The 25,225-nt window shown below is 46.3% G+C and overlaps 1 protein-coding gene across 1 annotated transcript in view; it reads right to left on the bottom strand.

The window, feature by feature from the left end:
• The window catches only part of slc8a3 (solute carrier family 8 member 3), a gene marked incomplete at both ends in the record, with an annotated part of 129,630 nt that extends 107,349 nt beyond the window's left edge, over nt 1–22,281 (bottom strand). Inside the window, one exon of the mRNA XM_084181526.1 lies at nt 20,438–22,281. Within this exon, the coding sequence (XP_084037652.1) occupies nt 20,438–22,281 (1,844 nt within the window). The remainder of the gene's footprint in view (nt 1–20,437) is intronic.
• Between the last annotated feature and the right edge of the window lie 2,944 nt (nt 22,282–25,225).

Genomic DNA, 25,225 nt, shown 5'->3' with positions numbered 1-25,225 from the left:
AGGGAGAGAGATGGGGAGAGGGAGAGAGATGGGGAGAGGAGAGAGAGTGATGGGGAGAGGAAAAAGAGAGATTGCGAGAGGGAGATATGGGTAGAGGAGAGAGATGGGGAGAGGAGAGAGAAATGATGAGAGGGGAGAGAGAGGGAGATGGGGAGATGGAGAGAGAGATGAGGAGAGAGATGGGTAGAGGAGAGAGATATGCGGAGAGAGATGTGGACAGGGAGAGAGAGATGGGGAGAGGAGAGAGAGAGAGACGGGGAGAGGAGAGAGAGAGAGACGGGGAGAGGAGAGAGAGAGACGGGAGCGAGAGAGCGAGAGAGAGAGCGAGAGAGAAAGAGAGATGACCTCAGGTCAGTTCATAAACCCTAAGCCTTTAGATAATAATTTAATGTAATCTCCTATTGACAGTAATTACCACTAAATGAGGGATGTGTCTAAGACTGTCTAGCCATACAGAACAAGGAAGGACAGACACATCACCACACACACATACAGAATGTGTGTGTGTCTTGGCAGGAGAAGAGCTGAGAGGTCAGCAGGAAGGAGATAAGTGTAGAATTGTCCTGTCACTCCGAGAGGCAAGAAGATTACAACATTACAAAGAAGAGGAGGGGAGGAGAGGAGGGAGGGAGGGGAGGGGAGGGGAGGGGAGAGGAAAGGAGAGGAGAGAAGGAAGGAAGGAATGAAGAGGAGGAAGGAAGGAAGGAAGGAAGGAAGGAAGGAAGGAAGGAAGGAAGGAAGGAAGGAAGGAAGGAAGGAAGGAAGGAAGGAAGGAAGGAAGGAAGGAAGGAAGGAAGGAAGGAAGGAAGGAAGGAAGGAAGGAAGGAAGGAAGGGAGAGGAGAGGAGAGGAGAGGAGAGGAGAGGAGAGGAGAGGAGAGGAGAGGAGAGGAGAGGAGAGGAGAGGAGAGGAGAGGAGAGGAGAGGAGAGGAGAGGAGAGGAGAGGAGAGAAGGAAGGAAGGAAGGAAGGAAGGAAGGAAGGAAGGAAGGAAGGAAGGGAGGGAGGGAGGGAGGGAGGGAGGGAGGGAGGGAGGAAGGAAGGAAGGAAGGAAGGAAGGAAGGAAGGAAGGAAGGAAGGAAGGAAGGAAGGAAGGAAGGAAGGAAGGAAGGAAGGAAGGAAGGAAGGAAGGAAGGAAGGAAGGAAGGAAGGAAGGAAGGAAGGAAGGAAGGGAGAGGAGAGGAGAGGAGAGGAGAGGAGAGGAGAGAAGGAAGGAAGGAAGGAAGGAAGGAAGGAAGGAAGGAAGGAAGGAAGGAAGGAAGGAAGGAAGGAAGGAAGGAAGGAAGGAAGGGAGAGGAGGGAGAGGAGGGAGAGGAGGGAGGGAGAGAGGGGAGAGAAGGGAGGGAGGAGGGAGGGGAGAGGAGGGAGGGAGGGGAGGGAGAGGAGGGAGGGGAGAGGAGGGAGAGGAGGGAGGGAGGAGGGAGGGGAGAGGAGGGAGGGGAGAGGTGGGAGGGGAGAGGTGGGAAGGGAGGGGAGGGGGGGAGGAGGGGAGGGAGGGAGGGGGGGAGGAGGGGAGGGAGGGAGGGAGGGAGTGGAGGAGGAGCGGAGGGTGGAGGAGAGGAAGGGAGGAGTGGAGGAGGAGAGGGGTAATGAATGACCAAAGCGTAACACTACAAATAATGTATAATTTGACAAAATATTAAGTAAATTACAACCATGCTCACATAGCTTTGAGGTGGAATGGTGTGTGTGTGTTGACACTCTGAACATTAGCTGATTCTAACCTATTCACTGCACACCGACTCTGTTTATCAACAGCATCACATGGTTACACACACTGCCTCTCTGGGGACATCACACCACCTCACACACCTACACACACACACACACACACACACACACACACACACACACACACACACACACACACACACACACACACACACACACAAACACACACACAGTCTCTCTAGGGACACACATGCACACACACCTACCTACACACACACACACACACACACACACACACACACACACACACACACACACACACACACACACACACACACACAAACACACACACACACACACACAAACACACACAGTCTCTCTAGGGACACACGCACACACACCTACCTACACACACACACACACACACACACACACACACACACACACACACACACACACACACACACACACACACACACACACACACACACACACACACACACACACACACACACACACAAACACACACACAGTCTCTCTAGGGACACACATGCACACACACCTACCTACACACACACACACACACACACACACCCACTACCTCACAGCTGTGCTTCTTTGGGTCAAAGCAACCAGAAGCCTTCAATCTACACCTGGGTTCTTCAATTCCGGTCCTGGAGGGCTGAAACACTTCTGTTTTTTATTTCTATCTGGTAGTTAATTGCACTCACCTGGTGTCCCAGGTCTGAATTAGCCCCTGATTAGAAGGAGAGGATGAAAAACAGAGGTGTTTCGGCCCTCCAGGACCCGAATTGAAGAACCCTGATCTACACTGTAACTGAAAACTGTAAATTATACATCATGTTTTGTAGTATCAACAGTAAAACACTCTGAAACATTTTACTGCAGCATACTGTAAATGATGGTGCATTGTGGGAAAATGTTGTGGGAGGGGGAAATAATTGCTGTATTTTGAATGGTACACTAAACCTCGAGTCCCAAATGAGTCCCGACGTTAGTCCTTAGTCAACATGTCAGAGAGGAATGTTTTGTTCTACATAGCATTTTTCTATTTGAACGTTCGCAAGCGTTGCATCCTGCTGAACGCGCCCCAGGTTGTTAGCTATGGCTAGCTAATGAGGTAACATGATTGGACAAGGTGTAGCCTAAACAAAGGGTTAACGGTCCGGTCCACACGTAGCCTAGTTTTAGAACAGCCCCGCGATATGCTTTATGAAAGTAAAATGCGGCCAGCTAATTTAATTCGTTCATTCAATAGAAAGAAAAAAAACGTAGCGCCGGTATTATGGGTCATATCTTTTGAAACGGTAAGGTCTAGAGGAAGGTCTAGTTTTCTCTGAGGAAAAGAGGGAGACTTGGTTACCTGGCTATAAAATGCAGTGGGGTCAAGTGGGAGGGTTGAGCGAGACTACAAATTCAAAGACAGACTACTTTTCTTTACTCAAGGGAGAGAAAAACATGCAAATAGTCCGGGTAGCCATGATTAGCTGTTCAGCAGTCTTATGGCTTGGGGGTAGAAGCTGTTATGAAGTCTTTTGTACCTAGACTTGGCGCTCCGGTACAGCTTGCCGTGCGGTAGCAGAGAGAACAGTCTATGACTAGGGTGGCTGGAATCTTTGACAATTTTTAGGGCCTTCCTCTGACACCGCCTGGTATAGAGGTCCTGGATTGCAGGAAGCTCGGCCCCAGTGATGTACTGGGCCGTACGCACTACCCTCTGTAGTGCCTTGCGGTCGGAGGCCGAGAAGTTGCCATACCAGACAGTGATGCAACCAGTCAGGATGCTCTCGATGGTGCAGCTGTATAACTTTTTGAGGATCTGAGGACCCATGCCAAATCTTTTCAGTCTCCTGAGGGGGAATAGGCTTTGTCGTTTTCCCTCAGATTACAAAGACCCACAAAGAATTCGAAAACAAATCCAATTTTGATAAAATCCCATATCTATTGGGTGAAAAACCACAGTGTGCCATCACAGCAGCTAGATATGTGACCTGTTGCCACAAGAAAAGGGCAACCAGTGAAGAACAAACACCATTGTAAATATAACCTATATTTATGTTTATTTATTTTCCCTTTTGTACTTTGACTATTTGCACATTATCGAATTTTGAGAGAGAGAGAGAGAGAGAGAGAGAGACAGAGACAGACAGACAGACAGACAGACAGACAGACAGACAGAGAGAGAGAGAGAGAGAGAGAGAGAGAGAGAGAGAGAGAGAGACAGAGAGAGACAGATAGAGAGAGAGAGAAAGAAAGAGAGAGCATAATGTGTTCTAATTGTGCCAAAGGATATCCGTAAGCCCTCAGTCAGAGAGCAACACACATTAATTTAGTCAAAGCAAGTCATGCTAATTAGCAGGAATAAATGGTACTATGATGACTGACCCTCTCTCTCACCATGAGGGAAATCATGACTTCTGGATGAAACGTCCACAACAGAAAGTAAAGCTTTGATAGGTAGAGATGGCTCTGTCTGGGGTGTTGATAGAGATGGCTCTGTCTGGTGTGTTGATAGAGATGGCTCTGTCTGGTGTGTTGATAGAGATGGCTATACCCAGGATTTTTTTTGACATCCAAAAGACAGTTAATAGAGATACAAGTGACAGTCTAACAAGTGATGAACCAAATCAAAAAGCAAGCTTGTGATTTGTGATTTTGCCTGTGGTAAACATTCTATTCATTCTCTACTATACAGATCATTTTGATCTATATTCATCAGCATGTACTGTGGTTCTCTCATTAATTATTAACCAGCTCCTGGATAGGACTGTCAGAACACATCTAGTTATTAACCAGCTCCTGGATAGGACTGTCAGAACACATCTGGTTATTAACCAAGATTCATGACAATAAGATTCATGACAATACGATTCATGGCAATAAGATTCATGACAATACGATTCATGACAATAAGATTCATGACAATACGATTCATGACAATATGATTCATGACAATACGATTCATGACAATAAGATTCATGACAATACGATTCATGACAATACGATTCATGACAATAAGATTCATGACTGATTTTGATCTGCAGTTCTGTGCCTCACCTTGCTATAATGGATCCACTGAAACACGCCCAACATCTCATCGGTAAATGACTGTCTGATCTGAGTCCAAAATACTGGGGTCAAAAGGTCAGGCTCTATGACCTCTGACCCTGTAACCTTTGACCTCACTGAAACGTATATGAAACATTGCAACATCAATGAATGTCCACGAAATGTTTTTTATTTCTCCAACCTAATTCAACTCATCAAAGGTTTTGATGATGAGTTGATTTGTGTCCGGTGCTGCTCTAGAGCAGAGTAGAAACACAGCTCTGCTACTGTGAGACGGTTACTGCACTGTCTGAGAAAGGCCAGATAGTGGTACAGCTTTGTGTTGTGAGGAGACCAGACTCTCTCTGCACTGAGAGGCACCATACAGAAGCACAATGAGCGGATCCATAGAACCAGCGCTCACCTCACAATGCAGACAACACAGCATCTTCCACCTAATGGTCACACACACCTCACAGTGCAGACAACATAATAGCACTTTCATAGTCTTTCTCTCTGTCACATCCCTGTAGCCTTCAGCAGCCACTCTCTCTCCTTCACACACACACACACACACACACACACACACACACACACACACACACACACACACACAAATCAACTACAATCACGGGAGCACCAGAGCCCCCATGAGGAGCATGCTGATCACTCATCCCCAGCTTCCCCCTCCTCTGGGCTGCCTCTTCCCTCTGCCTGGGCCCCTGGAGGACCCCACCCTCTGGAGCCTAACAGCCCACACACACACAAGCTCTAGGGGCCTAACCTCTGGGGGCCTAACCTCTGGGGGCCTAACCTCTGGGGGCCTAACCACTGGGGGCCTAACCACTGGGGGCCAAACCTCTGGGGGCCAAACTTCTGGGGGCCAAACCACTGGGGGCCTAACCACTGGGGGCCTAACCACTGGGGGCCTAACCTCTGGGGGCCTAACCTCTGGGGGCCAAACCTCTGGGGGCCAAACCTCTGGGGGCCTAACCTCTGGGGGCCTAACCTCTGGGGGCCTAACCACTGGGGGCCTAACCACTGGGGGCCAAACCTCTGGGGGCCAAACCTCTGGGGGCCAAACCTCTGGGGGCCTAACCTCTGGGGGCCAAACCTCTGGGGGCCAAACCTCTGGGGGCCTAACCTCTGGGGGCCAAACCTCTGGGGGCCTAACCTCTGGGGGCCTCAACCTCTGGGGGCCAAACCTCTGGAGGCCAAACTCTGCCAAGCCTGGAAACCCCCCCTGACAGGTGGGGAAACACCCCCTGGCTGGATTCTGACTGTCTGGATTCTGATTGTTGGGGAAACACCCCCTGGCTGGATTCTGATTGGTGGGGAAACACTATCAGGGAATCACTACAAAGTTGCAATGATCTGCAACCGACAGATTGGTAAGTAGGTCATGAGACAGATTGGTCAGTAGGTCATGAGACAGATTGGTCAGTAGGTCATGAGACAGATTGGTCAGTTCATTCTTCTCCAGCAAACCGTACAGTCCACTAGTAGAGCTGCAGACTCTTTCATCACAAGCAGATTAGGCCTACATTCATGTGTATGGGTGGCCCCAAACGGAATCAAACCCACAACCCTTGGCGTTGCAAGACTCTACAGACTGAGCCCCACAGGACCAGTTATGCAGCAGACCCCAGTGCTCTAGCAGCAGACCCCAGTGCTCTAGCAGCAGACCCCAGTGCTCTAGCAGCATACACTACGGTTAGAGCTGTCAACAACATACACTACGGTTAGAGCTGTCAACAGCATACACTACAGGTAGAGCTGTCAACAACATACACTACGGTTAGAGCTGTCAACAACATACACTACAGGTAGAGCTGTCAACAACATACACTACGGTTAGAGCTGTCAACAACATACACTATGGTTAGAGCTGTCAACAGCATACACTACGGTTAGAGCTGTCAACAACATACACTACAGGTAGAGCAGTCAACAACATACACTACAGGTAGAGCAGTCAACAACATACACTACAGGTAGAGCTGTCAACAACATACACTACAGGTAGAGCAGTCAACAACATACACTACAGGTAGAGCAGTCAACAGCATACACTACAGGTAGAGCTGTCAACAACATACACTACAGGTAGAGCAGTCAACAACATACACTACAGGTAGAGCAGTCAACAGCATACACTACAGTTAGTGCTGTCAACAACATACACTACGGTTAGAGCTGTCAACAACATACACTACAGGTAGAGCAGTCAACAGCATACACTACAGGTAGAGCTGTCAACAACATACACTACAGGTAGAGCAGTCAACAACATACACTACAGGTAGAGCAGTCAACAGCATACACTACAGGTAGATATGTCAACAACATACACTACAGGTAGAGCAGTCAACAACATACACTACAGGTAGAGCAGTCAACAGCATACACTACAGTTAGAGCTGTCAACAACATACACTACGGTTAGAGCTGTCAACAACATACACTACAGTTAGAGCTGTCAACAACATACACTACAGGTAGAGCTGTCAACAACATACACTACGGTTAGAGCTGTCAACAACATACACTACAGGTAGAGCTGTCAACAACATACACTACAGGTAGAGCTGTCAACAACATACACTACAGTTAGAGCTGTCAACAACATACACTACAGGTAGAGCTGTCAACAACATACACTACGGTTAGAGCTGTCAACAGCATACACTACAGTTAGAGCTGTCAACAACATACACTACAGGTAGAGCTGTCAACAACATACACTACAGGTAGAGCTGTCAACAACATACACTACGGTTAGAGCTGTCAACAACATACACTATGGTTAGAGCTGTCAACAGCATACACTACGGTTAGAGCTGTCAACAACATACACTACAGGTAGAGCAGTCAACAACATACACTACAGGTAGAGCAGTCAACAACATACACTACAGGTAGAGCTGTCAACAACATACACTACAGGTAGAGCAGTCAACAACATACACTACAGGTAGAGCAGTCAACAGCATACACTACAGGTAGAGCTGTCAACAACATACACTACAGGTAGAGCAGTCAACAACATACACTACAGGTAGAGCAGTCAACAGCATACACTACAGTTAGTGCTGTCAACAACATACACTACGGTTAGAGCTGTCAACAACATACACTACAGGTAGAGCAGTCAACAGCATACACTACAGGTAGAGCTGTCAACAACATACACTACGGTTAGAGCTGTCAACAACATACACTACAGGTAAAGCTGTCAACAACATACACTACAGGTAGAGCAGTCAACAGCATACACTACAGGTAGAGCTGTCAACAACATACACTACAGTTAGAGCTGTCAACAACATACACTACAGGTAGAGCTGTCAACAACATACACTACGGTTAGAGCTGTCAACAACATACACTACAGGTAGAGCTGTCAACAACATACACTACGGTTAGAGCTGTCAACAACATACACTACAGTTAGAGCTGTCAACAACATACACTACAGGTAGAGCTGTCAACAACATACACTACGGTTAGAGCTGTCAACAGCATACACTACAGTTAGAGCTGTCAACAACATACACTACAGGTAGAGCTGTCAACAACATACACTACGGTTAGAGCTGTCAACAACATAGACTACAGGTAGAGCTGTCAACAACATACACTACAGGTAGAGCTGTCAACAACATACACTACGGGTAGAGCTGTCAACAACATACACTACGGTTAGAGCTGTCAACAACATACACTACAGTTAGAGCTGTCAACAACATACACTACAGGTAGAGCTGTCAACAACATACACTACGGGTAGAGCTGTCAACAACATACACTACGGTTAGAGCAGTCAACAGCATACACTACAGGTAGAGCAGTCAACAGCATACACTACAGTTAGAGCTGTCAACAACATACACTACAGGTAGAGCTGTCAACAACATACACTACGGTTAGAGCTGTCAACAACATACACTACAGGTAGAGCAGTCAACAGCATACACTACAGGTAGAGCTGTCAACAACATACACTACAGGTAGAGCTGTCAACAACATACACTACGGGTAGAGCTGTCAACAACATACACTACGGTTAGAGCTGTCAACAACATACACTACAGTTAGAGCTGTCAACAACATACACTACAGGTAGAGCTGTCAACAACATACACTACGGGTAGAGCTGTCAACAACATACACTACGGTTAGAGCAGTCAACAGCATACACTACAGGTAGAGCAGTCAACAGCATACACTACAGTTAGAACTGTCAACAACATACACTACAGGTAGAGCTGTCAACAACATACACTACGGTTAGAGCTGTCAACAACATACACTACAGGTAGAGCAGTCAACAGCATACACTACAGGTAGAGCTGTCAACAACATACACTACAGGTAGAGCAGTCAACAACATACACTACAGGTAGAGCAGTCAACAGCATACACTACAGGTAGATATGTCAACAACATACACTACAGGTAGAGCAGTCAACAACATACACTACAGGTAGAGCAGTCAACAGCATACACTACAGTTAGAGCTGTCAACAACATACACTACGGTTAGAGCTGTCAACAACATACACTACAGTTAGAGCTGTCAACAACATACACTACAGGTAGAGCTGTCAACAACATACACTACGGTTAGAGCTGTCAACAACATACACTACAGGTAGAGCTGTCAACAACATACACTACAGGTAGAGCTGTCAACAACATACACTACAGTTAGAGCTGTCAACAACATACACTACAGGTAGAGCTGTCAACAACATACACTACGGTTAGAGCTGTCAACAGCATACACTACAGTTAGAGCTGTCAACAACATACACTACAGGTAGAGCTGTCAACAACATACACTACGGTTAGAGCTGTCAACAACATACACTACAGGTAGAGCTGTCAACAACATACACTACAGGTAGAGCTGTCAACAACATACACTACGGGTAGAGCTGTCAACAACATACACTACGGTTAGAGCTGTCAACAACATACACTACAGTTAGAGCTGTCAACAACATACACTACAGGTAGAGCTGTCAACAACATACACTACAGGTAGAGCTGTCAACAACATACACTACAGGTAGAGCTGTCAACAGCATACACTACAGGAAGAGCTGTCAACAACATACACTACAGGTAGAGCTGTCAACAACATACACTACAGGTAGAGCTGTCAACAACATACACTACAGGTAGAGCTGTCAACAACATACACTACAGGTAGAGCAGTCAACAACATACACTACAGGTAGAGCAGTCAACAGCATACACTACAGGTAGAGATGTCAACAACATACACTACAGGTAGAGCTGTCAACAACATACACTACAGTTAGAGCTGTCAACAACATACACTACGGTTAGAGCTGTCAACAACATACACTACAGGTAGAGCAGTCAACAGCATACACTACAGGTAGAGCTGTCAACAACATACACTACGGTTAGAGCTGTCAACAACATACACTACAGTTAGAGCTGTCAACAACATACACTACAGGTAGAGCTGTCAACAACATACACTACGGTTAGAGCTGTCAACAACATACACTACAGGTAGAGCTGTCAACAACATACACTACGGTTAGAGCTGTCAACAACATACACTACAGTTAGAGCTGTCAACAACATACACTACAGGTAGAGCTGTCAACAACATACACTACGGTTAGAGCTGTCAACAGCATACACTACAGTTAGAGCTGTCAACAACATACACTACAGGTAGAGCTGTCAACAACATACACTACGGTTAGAGCTGTCAACAACATACACTACAGGTAGAGCTGTCAACAACATACACTACAGGTAGAGCTGTCAACAACATACACTACAGGTAGAGCTGTCAACAACATAAACTACGGTTAGAGCTGTCAACAACATACACTACAGGTAGAGCTGTCAACAACATACACTACGGGTAGAGCTGTCAACAACATACACTACGGTTAGAGCTGTCAACAACATACACTACAGTTAGAGCTGTCAACAACATACACTACAGGTAGAGCTGTCAACAACATACACTACAGGTAGAGCTGTCAACAACATACACTACAGGTAGAGCTGTCAACAGCATACACTACAGGTAGAGCTGTCAACAACATACACTACGGTTAGAGCTGTCAACAACATACACTACAGTTAGAGCTGTCAACAACATACACTACAGGTAGAGCTGTCAACAACATACACTACGGTTAGAGCTGTCAACAACATACACTACAGTTAGAGCTGTCAACAACATACACTACGGTTAGAGCTGTCAACAACATACACTACAGGTAGAGCTGTCAACAACATACACTACAGTTAGAGCTGTCAACAACATACACTACAGGTAGAGCTGTCAACAACATACACTACAGGTAGAGCTGTCAACAACATACACTACAGGTAGAGCTGTCAACAACATACACTACAGGTAGAGCTGTCAACAACATACACTACAGGTAGAGCTGTCAACAACATACACTACAGGTAGAGCTGTCAACAACATACACTACAGGTAGAGCAGTCAACAGCATACACTACAGGTAGAGCAGTCAACAGCATACACTACAGGTAGAGCTGTCAACAGCATACACTACGGTTAGAGCTGTCAACAACATACACTACAGGTAGAGCAGTCAACAGCATACACTACAGTTAGAGCTGTCAACAACATACACTACAGGTAGAGCTGTCAACAACATACACTATGGTTAGAGCTGTCAACAACATACACTACAGGTAGAGCTGTCAACAACATACACTACGGTTAGAGCTGTCAACAACATACACTACAGGTAGAGCAGTCAACAGCATACACTACAGGTAGAGCTGTCAACAACATACACTACGGTTAGAGCTGTCAACAACATACACTACAGTTAGAGCTGTCAACAACATACACTACAGGTAGAGCTGTCAACAACATACACTACGGTTAGAGCTGTCAACAACATACACTACAGGTAGAGCTGTCAACAACATACACTACAGGTAGAGCTGTCAACAACATACACTACAGTTAGAGCTGTCAACAACATACACTACAGGTAGAGCTGTCAACAACATACACTACGGTTAGAGCTGTCAACAGCATACACTACAGTTAGAGCTGTCAACAACATACACTACAGGTAGAGCTGTCAACAACATACACTACGGTTAGAGCTGTCAACAACATACACTACAGGTAGAGCTGTCAACAACATACACTACAGGTAGAGCTGTCAACAACATACACTACGGGTAGAGCTGTCAACAACATACACTACGGTTAGAGCTGTCAACAACATACACTACAGTTAGAGCTGTCAACAACATACACTACAGGTAGAGCTGTCAACAACATACACTACAGGTAGAGCTGTCAACAACATACACTACAGGTAGAGCTGTCAACAGCATACACTACAGGTAGAGCTGTCAACAACATACACTACAGGTAGAGCTGTCAACAGCATACACTACAGGTAGAGCTGTCAACAACATACACTACAGGTAGAGCTGTCAACCACATACACTACAGTTAGAGCTGTCAACAACATACACTACAGTTAGAGCTGTCAACAACATACACTACAGGTAGAGCTGTCAACAACATACACTACAGGTAGAGCTGTCAACAACATACACTACGGTTAGAGCTGTCAACAACATACACTACAGGTAGAGCTGTCAACAACATACACTACAGGTAGAGCTGTCAACAACATACACTACGGTTAGAGCTGTCAACAACATACACTACAGGTAGAGCAGTCAACAGCATACACTACGGTTAGAGCTGTCAACAACATACACTACAGGTAGAGCTGTCAACAACATACACTACGGTTAGAGCTGTCAACAACATACACTACAGTTAGAGCTGTCAACAACATACACTACAGGTAGAGCTGTCAACAACATACACTACGGTTAGAGCTGTCAACAACATACACTACAGGTAGAGCTGTCAACAACATACACTACGGTTAGAGCTGTCAACAGCATACACTACAGGTAGAGCTGTCAACAACATACACTACGGTTAGAGCTGTCAACAACATACACTACGGTTAGAGCTGTCAACAACATACACTACAGGTAGAGCTGTCAACAGCATACACTACAGGTAGAGCTGTCAACAACATACACTACGGTTAGAGCTGTCAACAGCATATACTACAGGTAGAGCTGTCAACAACATACACTACGGTTAGAGCTGTCAACAGCATACACTACAGGTAGAGCAGTCAACAACATACACTACGGTTAGAGCTGTCAACAGCATATACTACAGGTAGAGCTGTCAACAGCATATACTACAGGTAGAGCTGTCAACAACATACACTACGGTTAGAGCTGTCAACAGCATACACTACGGTTAGAGCTGTCAACAACATACACTACAGGTAGAGCTGTCAACAACATACACTACAGGTAGAGCTGTCAACAACATACACTACGGGTAGAGCTGTCAACAGCATACACTACAGGTAGAGCAGTCAACAACATACACTACAGGTAGAGCTGTCAACAACATACACTACAGGTAGAGCAGTCAACAGCATACACTACAGGTAGATATGTCAACAACATACACTACAGGTAGAGCAGTCAACAACATACACTACAGGTAGAGCAGTCAACAGCATACACTACAGTTAGAGCTGTCAACAACATACACTACGGTTAGAGCTGTCAACAACATACACTACAGTTAGAGCTGTCAACAACATACACTACAGGTAGAGCTGTCAACAACATACACTACGGTTAGAGCTGTCAACAACATACACTACAGGTAGAGCTGTCAACAACATACACTACAGGTAGAGCTGTCAACAACATACACTACAGTTAGAGCTGTCAACAACATACACTACAGGTAGAGCTGTCAACAACATACACTACGGTTAGAGCTGTCAACAGCATACACTACAGTTAGAGCTGTCAACAACATACACTACAGGTAGAGCTGTCAACAACATACACTACGGTTAGAGCTGTCAACAACATACACTACAGGTAGAGCTGTCAACAACATACACTACAGGTAGAGCTGTCAACAACATACACTACGGGTAGAGCTGTCAACAACATACACTACGGTTAGAGCTGTCAACAACATACACTACAGTTAGAGCTGTCAACAACATACACTACAGGTAGAGCTGTCAACAACATACACTACAGGTAGAGCTGTCAACAACATACACTACAGGTAGAGCTGTCAACAGCATACACTACAGGAAGAGCTGTCAACAACATACACTACAGGTAGAGCTGTCAACAACATACACTACAGGTAGAGCTGTCAACAACATACACTACAGGTAGAGCTGTCAACAACATACACTACAGGTAGAGCAGTCAACAACATACACTACAGGTAGAGCAGTCAACAGCATACACTACAGGTAGAGATGTCAACAACATACACTACAGGTAGAGCTGTCAACAACATACACTACAGTTAGAGCTGTCAACAACATACACTACGGTTAGAGCTGTCAACAACATACACTACAGGTAGAGCAGTCAACAGCATACACTACAGGTAGAGCTGTCAACAACATACACTACGGTTAGAGCTGTCAACAACATACACTACAGTTAGAGCTGTCAACAACATACACTACAGGTAGAGCTGTCAACAACATACACTACGGTTAGAGCTGTCAACAACATACACTACAGGTAGAGCTGTCAACAACATACACTACGGTTAGAGCTGTCAACAACATACACTACAGTTAGAGCTGTCAACAACATACACTACAGGTAGAGCTGTCAACAACATACACTACGGTTAGAGCTGTCAACAGCATACACTACAGTTAGAGCTGTCAACAACATACACTACAGGTAGAGCTGTCAACAACATACACTACGGTTAGAGCTGTCAACAACATACACTACAGGTAGAGCTGTCAACAACATACACTACAGGTAGAGCTGTCAACAACATACACTACAGGTAGAGCTGTCAACAACATAAACTACGGTTAGAGCTGTCAACAACATACACTACAGGTAGAGCTGTCAACAACATACACTACGGGTAGAGCTGTCAACAACATACACTACGGTTAGAGCTGTCAACAACATACACTACAGTTAGAGCTGTCAACAACATACACTACAGGTAGAGCTGTCAACAACATACACTACAGGTAGAGCTGTCAACAACATACACTACAGGTAGAGCTGTCAACAGCATACACTACAGGTAGAGCTGTCAACAACATACACTACGGTTAGAGCTGTCAACAGCATACACTACAGGTAGAGCAGTCAACAACATACACTACGGTTAGAGCTGTCAACAGCATATACTACAGGTAGAGCTGTCAACAGCATATACTACAGGTAGAGCTGTCAACAACATACACTACGGTTAGAGCTGTCAACAGCATACACTACGGTTAGAGCTGTCAACAACATACACTACAGGTAGAGCTGTCAACAACATACACTACAGGTAGAGCTGTCAACAACATACACTACGGGTAGAGCTGTCAACAGCATACACTACAGGTAGAGCAGTCAACAACATACACTACAGGTAGAGCTGTCAACAACATACACTACAGGTAGAGCAGTCAACAGCATACACTACAGGTAGATATGTCAACAACATACACTACAGGTAGAGCAGTCAACAACATACACTACAGGTAGAGCAGTCAACAGCATACACTACAGTTAGAGCTGTCAACAACATACACTACGGTTAGAGCTGTCAACAACATACACTACAGTTAGAGCTGTCAACAACATACACTACAGGTAGAGCTGTCAACAACATACACTACGGTTAGAGCTGTCAACAACATACACTACAGGTAGAGCTGTCAACAACATACACTACAGGTAGAGCTGTCAACAACATACACTACAGTTAGAGCTGTCAACAACATACACTACAGGTAGAGCTGTCAACAACATACACTACGGTTAGAGCTGTCAACAGCATACACTACAGTTAGAGCTGTCAACAACATACACTACAGGTAGAGCTGTCAACAACATACACTACGGTTAGAGCTGTCAACAACATACACTACAGGTAGAGCTGTCAACAACATACACTACAGGTAGAGCTGTCAACAACATACACTACGGGTAGAGCTGTCAACAACATACACTACGGTTAGAGCTGTCAACAACATACACTACAGTTAGAGCTGTCAACAACATACACTACAGGTAGAGCTGTCAACAACATACACTACAGGTAGAGCTGTCAACAACATACACTACAGGTAGAGCTGTCAACAGCATACACTACAGGAAGAGCTGTCAACAACATACACTACAGGTAGAGCTGTCAACAACATACACTACAGGTAGAGCTGTCAACAACATACACTACAGGTAGAGCTGTCAACAACATACACTACAGGTAGAGCAGTCAACAACATACACTACAGGTAGAGCAGTCAACAGCATACACTACAGGTAGAGATGTCAACAACATACACTACAGGTAGAGCTGTCAACAACATACACTACAGTTAGAGCTGTCAACAACATACACTACGGTTAGAGCTGTCAACAACATACACTACAGGTAGAGCAGTCAACAGCATACACTACAGGTAGAGCTGTCAACAACATACACTACGGTTAGAGCTGTCAACAACATACACTACAGTTAGAGCTGTCAACAACATACACTACAGGTAGAGCTGTCAACAACATACACTACGGTTAGAGCTGTCAACAACATACACTACAGGTAGAGCTGTCAACAACATACACTACGGTTAGAGCTGTCAACAACATACACTACAGTTAGAGCTGTCAACAACATACACTACAGGTAGAGCTGTCAACAACATACACTACGGTTAGAGCTGTCAACAGCATACACTACAGTTAGAGCTGTCAACAACATACACTACAGGTAGAGCTGTCAACAACATACACTACGGTTAGAGCTGTCAACAACATACACTACAGGTAGAGCTGTCAACAACATACACTACAGGTAGAGCTGTCAACAACATACACTACAGGTAGAGCTGTCAACAACATAAACTACGGTTAGAGCTGTCAACAACATACACTACAGGTAGAGCTGTCAACAACATACACTACGGGTAGAGCTGTCAACAACATACACTACGGTTAGAGCTGTCAACAACATACACTACAGTTAGAGCTGTCAACAACATACACTACAGGTAGAGCTGTCAACAACATACACTACAGGTAGAGCTGTCAACAACATACACTACAGGTAGAGCTGTCAACAGCATACACTACAGGTAGAGCTGTCAACAACATACACTACGGTTAGAGCTGTCAACAACATACACTACAGTTAGAGCTGTCAACAACATACACTACAGGTAGAGCTGTCAACAACATACACTACGGTTAGAGCTGTCAACAACATACACTACAGTTAGAGCTGTCAACAACATACACTACGGTTAGAGCTGTCAACAACATACACTACAGGTAGAGCTGTCAACAACATACACTACAGTTAGAGCTGTCAACAACATACACTACAGGTAGAGCTGTCAACAACATACACTACAGGTAGAGCTGTCAACAACATACACTACAGGTAGAGCTGTCAACAACATACACTACAGGTAGAGCTGTCAACAACATACACTACAGGTAGAGCTGTCAACAACATACACTACAGGTAGAGCTGTCAACAACATACACTACAGGTAGAGCAGTCAACAGCATACACTACAGGTAGAGCAGTCAACAGCATACACTACAGGTAGAGCTGTCAACAGCATACACTACGGTTAGAGCTGTCAACAACATACACTACAGGTAGAGCAGTCAACAGCATACACTACAGTTAGAGCTGTCAACAACATACACTACAGGTAGAGCTGTCAACAACATACACTATGGTTAGAGCTGTCAACAACATACACTACAGGTAGAGCTGTCAACAACATACACTACGGTTAGAGCTGTCAACAACATACACTACAGGTAGAGCAGTCAACAGCATACACTACAGGTAGAGCTGTCAACAACATACACTACGGTTAGAGCTGTCAATAACATACACTACAGTTAGAGCTGTCAACAACATACACTACAGGTAGAGCTGTCAACAACATACACTACGGTTAGAGCTGTCAACAACATACACTACAGTTAGAGCTGTCAACAACATACACTACAGGTAGAGCAGTCAACAGCATACACTACGGTTAGAGCTGTCAACAACATACACTACAGGTAGAGCTGTCAACAACATACACTACGGTTAGAGCTGTCAACAACATACACTACAGTTAGAGCTGTCAACAACATACACTACAGGTAGAGCTGTCAACAACATACACTACGGTTAGAGCTGTCAACAACATACACTACAGGTAGAGCTGTCAACAACATACACTACGGTTAGAGCTGTCAACAGCATACACTACAGGTAGAGCTGTCAACAACATACACTACGGTTAGAGCTGTCAACAACATACACTACGGTTAGAGCTGTCAACAACATACACTACAGGTAGAGCTGTCAACAGCATACACTACAGGTAGAGCTGTCAACAACATACACTACGGTTAGAGCTGTCAACAGCATATACTACAGGTAGAGCTGTCAACAACATACACTACGGTTAGAGCTGTCAACAGCATACACTACAGGTAGAGCAGTCAACAACATACACTACGGTTAGAGCTGTCAACAGCATATACTACAGGTAGAGCTGTCAACAGCATATACTACAGGTAGAGCTGTCAACAACATACACTACGGTTAGAGCTGTCAACAGCATACACTACGGTTAGAGCTGTCAACAACATACACTACAGGTAGAGCTGTCAACAACATACACTACAGGTAGAGCTGTCAACAACATACACTACGGGTAGAGCTGTCAACAGCATACACTACAGGTAGAGCAGTCAACAACATACACTACAGGTAGAGCTGTCAACAACATACACTACAGTTAGAGCTGTCAACAACATAAACTACGGTTAGAGCTGTCAACAGCATACACTACAGGTAGAGCTGTCAACAGCATACACTACAGGTATAGCTGTCAACAACATAAACTACGGTTAGAGCTGTCAACAGCATACACTACAGGTAGAGCTGTCAACAACATACACTACGGGTAGAGCTGTCAACAACATACACTACAGGTAGAGCTGTCAACAACATACACTACGGTTAGAGCTGTCAACAACATACACTACAGGTAGAGCAGTGTCCATTCTGACTCAGACACACCTCAGTGGTATATTCTCCAGATAACAGACGGTCAGAGCATGCCTCAGCATTAGGAAAACAGAAGAGGTTACTTCAGGACAATGGGTGAGGACTCAGCAGCCTGGTCTCATAGACTACACGTAACATAATAAAGGGAAATCCGGGACACTCAAATTAGTATGATATGTTCCCCTCTGTTCCTCTCCTCTCCTCTCCTCTCCTCTCCTCTCCTCTCCTCTCCTCTTCCTCTCTTCTCCTCTTCTGTTCCTCTCCCTCTCCTCTCCTCTCCTCTCCTCTCCTCTCCTCTCCTCTCCTCTCCTCTCCTCTCCTCTCCTCTCCTCTCCTCTCCTCTCCTCTCCTCTCCTCTCCTCTCCTGTTCCTCTCCTCTTCTCCTCTGCTGCTCTCTACTCTCAGAATAACATGCTCTGTGTAGCAGGAAGAACGTCACATTGACGCAACGCTGATAGCAAAGCAACGTGACGCGTACAGTGGAGCTGAAGTGTTAACCCACGATGTCTGCAATACAATAAACAACTAAAGCGACTGTATACCTAGGGGTTTGCAAAATTCTGGTAACTTCAGAAATCCCAGTTGGATGATTCCTGAAATCAGGAGGGAATAAATAAACATGAAATCTGGGACTTTTTGGAAAACCTGAGAATTTTGGGGAAAGTTACTGTTATTTTGCAACCCTACACACAGGTCAAAGGGCGTCTGCATAAACAACTCTAATACTACTACTGTACCACAGGAAGGCTCACCTGTACAAGCAAAAATAAGATTCTCCTGGGTAGTATGAACAATACAAGAGCATATGCAAAAAAAAAACACAAAAAAATATCAAGATTCTCTACTATTCTGTCAAGTTACTAAATAAAGGCTGACAGCTTCAGAGTGTTTCGTCGTGACGCATCAAAGCCGTCAAATTACAATACAGAAACAAAATCGTGATGAATCGAGAACACCATCCACAAAACACACAAAGATCATTTCTGAATTCATGACATTTAAAATCACTTCAGTGAAGGAGCCGTACCTGATTAAAAACAGGCAAATAAACCTAAAAAAACAAAAACATTAATGGCCTATCCTGTCATCAGTCATCCTGTCATGTCATCTTGCCATACAGCCAAATACATTTAAAATAAACACAGCATATACATAATTCATTAACATAACCAAAATGGCCGATCCCAATCCCACCCCATCAACCAACTGACCGATCCCACCCCTTTTGTAAATAAAGTACTGATCTTAACAGTTCATGTCAGACAGCTAAACGTAAATAAAAATGCACAGCATATACATATTCATCCCCACTGCTAAAATGGCCGACCTTGACACACCAACCAACTTGCCCCCACCAATAAAGCATTTCTCTTACCAAATAATTAAAATGTAAAGAATACACAGCAGACCAACCCCCACATAATGTTGTCTCCGGCTGGACAACAATCAATGGCTGGACAATCAATCGATCAATCAATCAAATTAAAATAAAGTAGATAGTCTTACCAGGTCTCATCGTTCTTGAACTCCAGTTCTCCGTAGGTGTCCTCAAAGTCCTCCCCTCCTCCCTTGGCGATCCCCTCCATGGTACGATATGGCACGATGACCATCCCCCTCGCCCCCGAAGTCCTCAGCACCTTCACCTCCATCACGCCCACGCTCTCGCTCACGTGACACGTGTCGCTCTCGAAGGTGAATATCCCGGCGTGGTCGTCGTCCAGGATGGTAACAGTGGCGACAGCGGGGAACCCCAGCAGGGCCTTGGGGTAAAGGAGAGAGTTCGGAGACAGTAGCGTCTCGTCCTCGTCTGACTCCAAGACGCGCACGTTGCTGAGACGCACAAAGAAGTGCTCGTCCTCCTCGAAGATGTCGTCATCAATGATGCCGATGCTAATCTCCTTGACGAACTCGCCAGGCTTGAACACCACCGTGCCCTCCGTGAACTCGTAGTCTGCGCCGGCGTTGGCTGAGCCGTCCTCTGTCTTGTAATCAACATAGATGGTCTTGGCCATGTCGCCGCCCTTCCTGGAGATGGCCAGCAGGGCGGCGCCACAGTTCTCCAGGCACTGGTACACGGCGGGTTCGAAGGCGATCCGTGACACGTACTCCTCGACTTCCTCCCCAACCACACACACCTCCTGCACGCTGGCGCTCCTCTTGGTCTGCTCCACGACGTGCTTCTTCAGGATGTTCCCGGCGCCCGTCATCATACGCGTGGCCTGGATGCGGTAGAAGGCTCTACTCTTCTGCTGGTGAGACAAGGCGTAGTAGTTAGCCATCTCTACCAGCTGGTCCATCTCCTTCTCTGGGTGTTTCTGCTTCAGGTCTTTCAGGATCCGGATCATATCCCGCCGAGACTCGTCCACTTCTTTCCCCTCGATCAGGCTGATGAGGTTATGGGCGACGCATCCGTCGTGGGCGAAGTGCGAGTTGACCATCTTGCCGCCGCCGTCCATCATCTCGATGCCCTTGGAGCGCTCATGCTCGGTCTCGATGATCACACCGCGGTGGTTGTCGGTGCGGTACTTCTTGAACTTGTAGAAGAGGAGTCGTCGGTCGGCTACCCAGGCCAGGATGACACAGATGGGGAAGAAGGCCAGGGTGAGCAGCCCCTCCCATATCTGGACCACGTTGGGACTGAACACCGCCAGGATCATGTAGAGCCAGATGTAGGCGAAGATACTCCACGCCGCCGTCACAAAGAACACTCTGAGATGTTTCACCTTCCTCGTCTCCCCCTCTGGGATCACTGACACACACAGGCCGATGATCACGAACATGTTGAAGGCAGCGCTGCCGACGATCGTAGACGGCCCCAGCTCGCCGGCTTGGAAGTCGTGTCCGCAGACCTCGATGACAGACAGCAGGATCTCGGGGGTACTAGAACCCAGGGCCATGAGGGTGAGGTTGGAGACCGTCTCGTTCCAGACTCTGATGGTGGCGGTGGTGGTCTCTCCGTTGGCTCTCTTGATAATGATCTCCTTCTCCTGGGAGGTGATGACCTCGATGGCCGCCATGAAGCGGTCTGCTATGATGGACACTCCCAGGAACATGTAGATCATAGCTACGAAGTAGACGATGACGCGGGCCATCTTATCCCCCATGGAGGGATCCTCAGGGTACCAGATGGGCAGGACGATCCCTGGCTTGCACCTGGACGTGCCCTCGGAGCAGGTGGCATTGTGGGAGTCTGTGGTGGCGGGGCTGGGGGTGGTGTGGTCGCCCTCTGCACACAGGAAGGCAGCGGCCACAGTCAGTAGGCCCAACCAGAGGCATGCTGGGTGGGAGGACGGCGACCCCGTCCTGATCCCCGGCCCCAGCCTCGTCAGCCTCGGCCTGAAGCGCTCCATCCACCCTCGGGGATCCTGGGGGTCCTTACCACACTGACGAGCCCTCTGGGATCCAGCACTGGGCTGTGGCTGGTACCTCACAACACCTAGAGAGAGAGAGAGACAGAGAGAGAGAGAGAGAGAGAGAAAGACAGCAAGAGAGAAAGAGACAGCGAGAGAGAAAGAGAGAGAGAGAGAGAGAGAGAGAGAGAGAGAGAGAGAGAGAGAGACAGCGAGAGAGTCACAGAGAGAGAGAGAGAGAGAGAGAGAGACAGCGAGAGACAGAGAGACAGAGAGAGAGACACAGAGACAGAGACAGAGACAGAGACAGAGACAGAGACAGAGACAGAGACAGAGACAGAGAGAGAGAGAGAGAGAGAGAGAGAGAGAGAGAGAGAGAGAGAGAGAGAGAGAGAGAGAGAGAGAGAGAGAGAGAGAGAGATTAGACATAACATCAACAGAAGACAACAGAGTGTGAGAAGTAACATCAACAACGCAACAATAGTTGTCCACTCTGTGCTTGGCTACCTCACACCTGACAGAGATTAGACATATAACATATAAACAACACAACAGTCCACTCTGTGCTTGGCTTCCACCTATCAGACAGACTGTGAAACAACAGCAACAAGTCCATCAGGAAAATAGCCTTTGAAAACCATAATATTGAGGCAATACTATTGATGTGCAGGTGGCTTAGTGGTTAAGAGCGTTGTGCCAGTAACCGAAAGGTCGCTGGTTCTAATCCCCGAGCCGCTGGTTCTAATCCCCGAGCCGACTAGGTGAAAAATCTGTCGATGTGCCCTTGAGCAAGGCACTTAACCCTAATTGCTCCTGTAAGTCGCTCTGGATAAGAGCGTCTGCTAAATGACTAAAATTTAAATGTAAAAATGTATATCAAACATTAGGAACACCTTCCTAATATTGAGTTGCACCTCCCGCTCGAAAGTGTTCCACTGGGATGCTGGTCCATGTTGACTCCAATGCTTCCCACAGCTGTGCAAAGTTGGCTGGATGTCCTTCGGGTGGTGGACCATTGTTGATACACACAGGAAACTGTTGAACGTGAAAAACCCAGCAGTGTTGCAGTTCTTGACACAAACCGGTGAGCCTGGTACCTTCTACCGTACCCCGTTCAAAGGCACTTAAATATTAGTTTTTGTCCATTCACCCTCTGAATGGCACACATTCACAATCCATGTTTCAATTGTCTCAAGGCTTAAAAATCCTTCTTTGACCTGTCTCCTCCCCTTCATCTACACTGATTGAAGTGGATTTAACAAGTGACATCAATAAGGGATCATAGCTTTCACCTGGATTCACCTGGTCAGTCTATCATGGAAAGAGCAGGTGTTCTTAATGTTTTGTATACTCAGTGTATATGGAAATACATTATACTGTTCCTAAGAGGTAAGGGTGGCTTTTTTCAACTCAAGTCATGCAAATAAATGTGTACATTTCCCAGATGGAGAAATAGGCCTATGGTGTCAGCAGCTGAAAGCGAAGCTAACATATGGAATTGTTGTAAGATATACCATGGATCATTTATCTATTTGATTAGGAAATTTAGGACCCCTTTAGATATAAAAAAAAATATATATATATATATATATATATAAAACCTTTTTGGGATAAAATATTGAATTTGCCCTTTACTACTAAAGCCCATAGAAACTCATTGAATAACACATTCATAAACGGCAAAAACAAAACAAAATAAATCATAAGGATTAAGATTTTAAAGTGTCTGTCTAAGAAAGATTTTAGTTTTTTTGGATTTAATCCCTTTTTTTTGTTGACACAAAACTACCTCCATACTTCCATTCATTTGTATGGGTTACCTTCAAACAAGTCAGGTGACACTTGCGGGGGGTCATAGAGCAAAACGGAGAATACAATCGTGTTCGGACACTACAGATGTTTTTGTGAGAAAGGCTTTTGGGATGTCTCATGGTCTGACAAACACCGCTCTAGCTCGGCCACCTTCCACCGCAGATGCAGAAAGCAGACATGGGCAGATGTGGTGGATTGAGACGCAGCCCATAACCAGATATCTCTAGTTTAAACTGACGGATTTTGATGGGGACTTTTTTATTATGTTACTTAGATTGACGCACCGGTAGATAGGGGAGATAGGGGGAGATAGGGGAGATAGGGGGAGATAGGGGAGATAGGGGGAGATAGGGGGAGATAGGGGGAGATAGGGGGAGATAGGGGAGATAGGGGGAGATAGGGGAGATAGGGGAGGCACCGGTGCGTCAATAGAATATTAAGAATTAATTAAGTGTGCATGCGCGCACGCTTGTGTGTGTTCAAAGCTCCAATTAGGGGAGATAGGGGGAGGAAGGGGGAGATAGGGGGAGATAAGGGAGGCATGGGGAGATAGGGTCGAGATAGGGGTAGATAGGGGAGATAGGGAGGCAGGGGGAGATGGGGGGAGATGGGGAGATAGGGGAGGCAGGGGGGAGATAGGGGTAGATAGGGGAGGCAGGGGGAGATAGGGGGGATAGGGGAGGCAGGGGGAGATAGGAGGCAGGGGGAGATAGGGGAGATAGGGGAGGCAGGGGTAGATAGGGAAGATAGGGGAGGCAGGGGTAGATAGGGGAGATAGGGGAGGCAGGGGGAGATAGGAGGCAGGGGGAGATAGGGGAGATAGGGGGAGATAGGGGAGATAGGGGAGGCAGGGGGAGATAGGAGGCAGGGGGAGATAGGGGAGGCAGGGGTAGATAGGGGGGATAGGGGAGACAGGGGGAGATAGGGGAGATAGGGGAGGCAGGGGGAGATAGGAGGCAGGGGGAGATAGGGGAGATAGGGGGAGATAGGGGAGATAGGGGGAGATAGGGGAGATAGGGGAGGCAGGGGGAGATAGGAGGCAGGGGGAGATAGGGGAGGCAGGGGTAGATAGGGGAGATAGGGGAGGCAGGGGGAGATAGGAGGCAGGGGGAGATAGGGGAGATAGGGGGAG

The sequence above is a fragment of the Coregonus lavaretus genome (assembly GCF_964263955.1).
Source record: "Coregonus lavaretus genome assembly, chromosome: 18".
Classification (NCBI taxonomy): domain Eukaryota; kingdom Metazoa; phylum Chordata; class Actinopteri; order Salmoniformes; family Salmonidae; genus Coregonus; species Coregonus lavaretus.
This window is presented reverse-complemented; position numbering and strand designations above follow the sequence as displayed.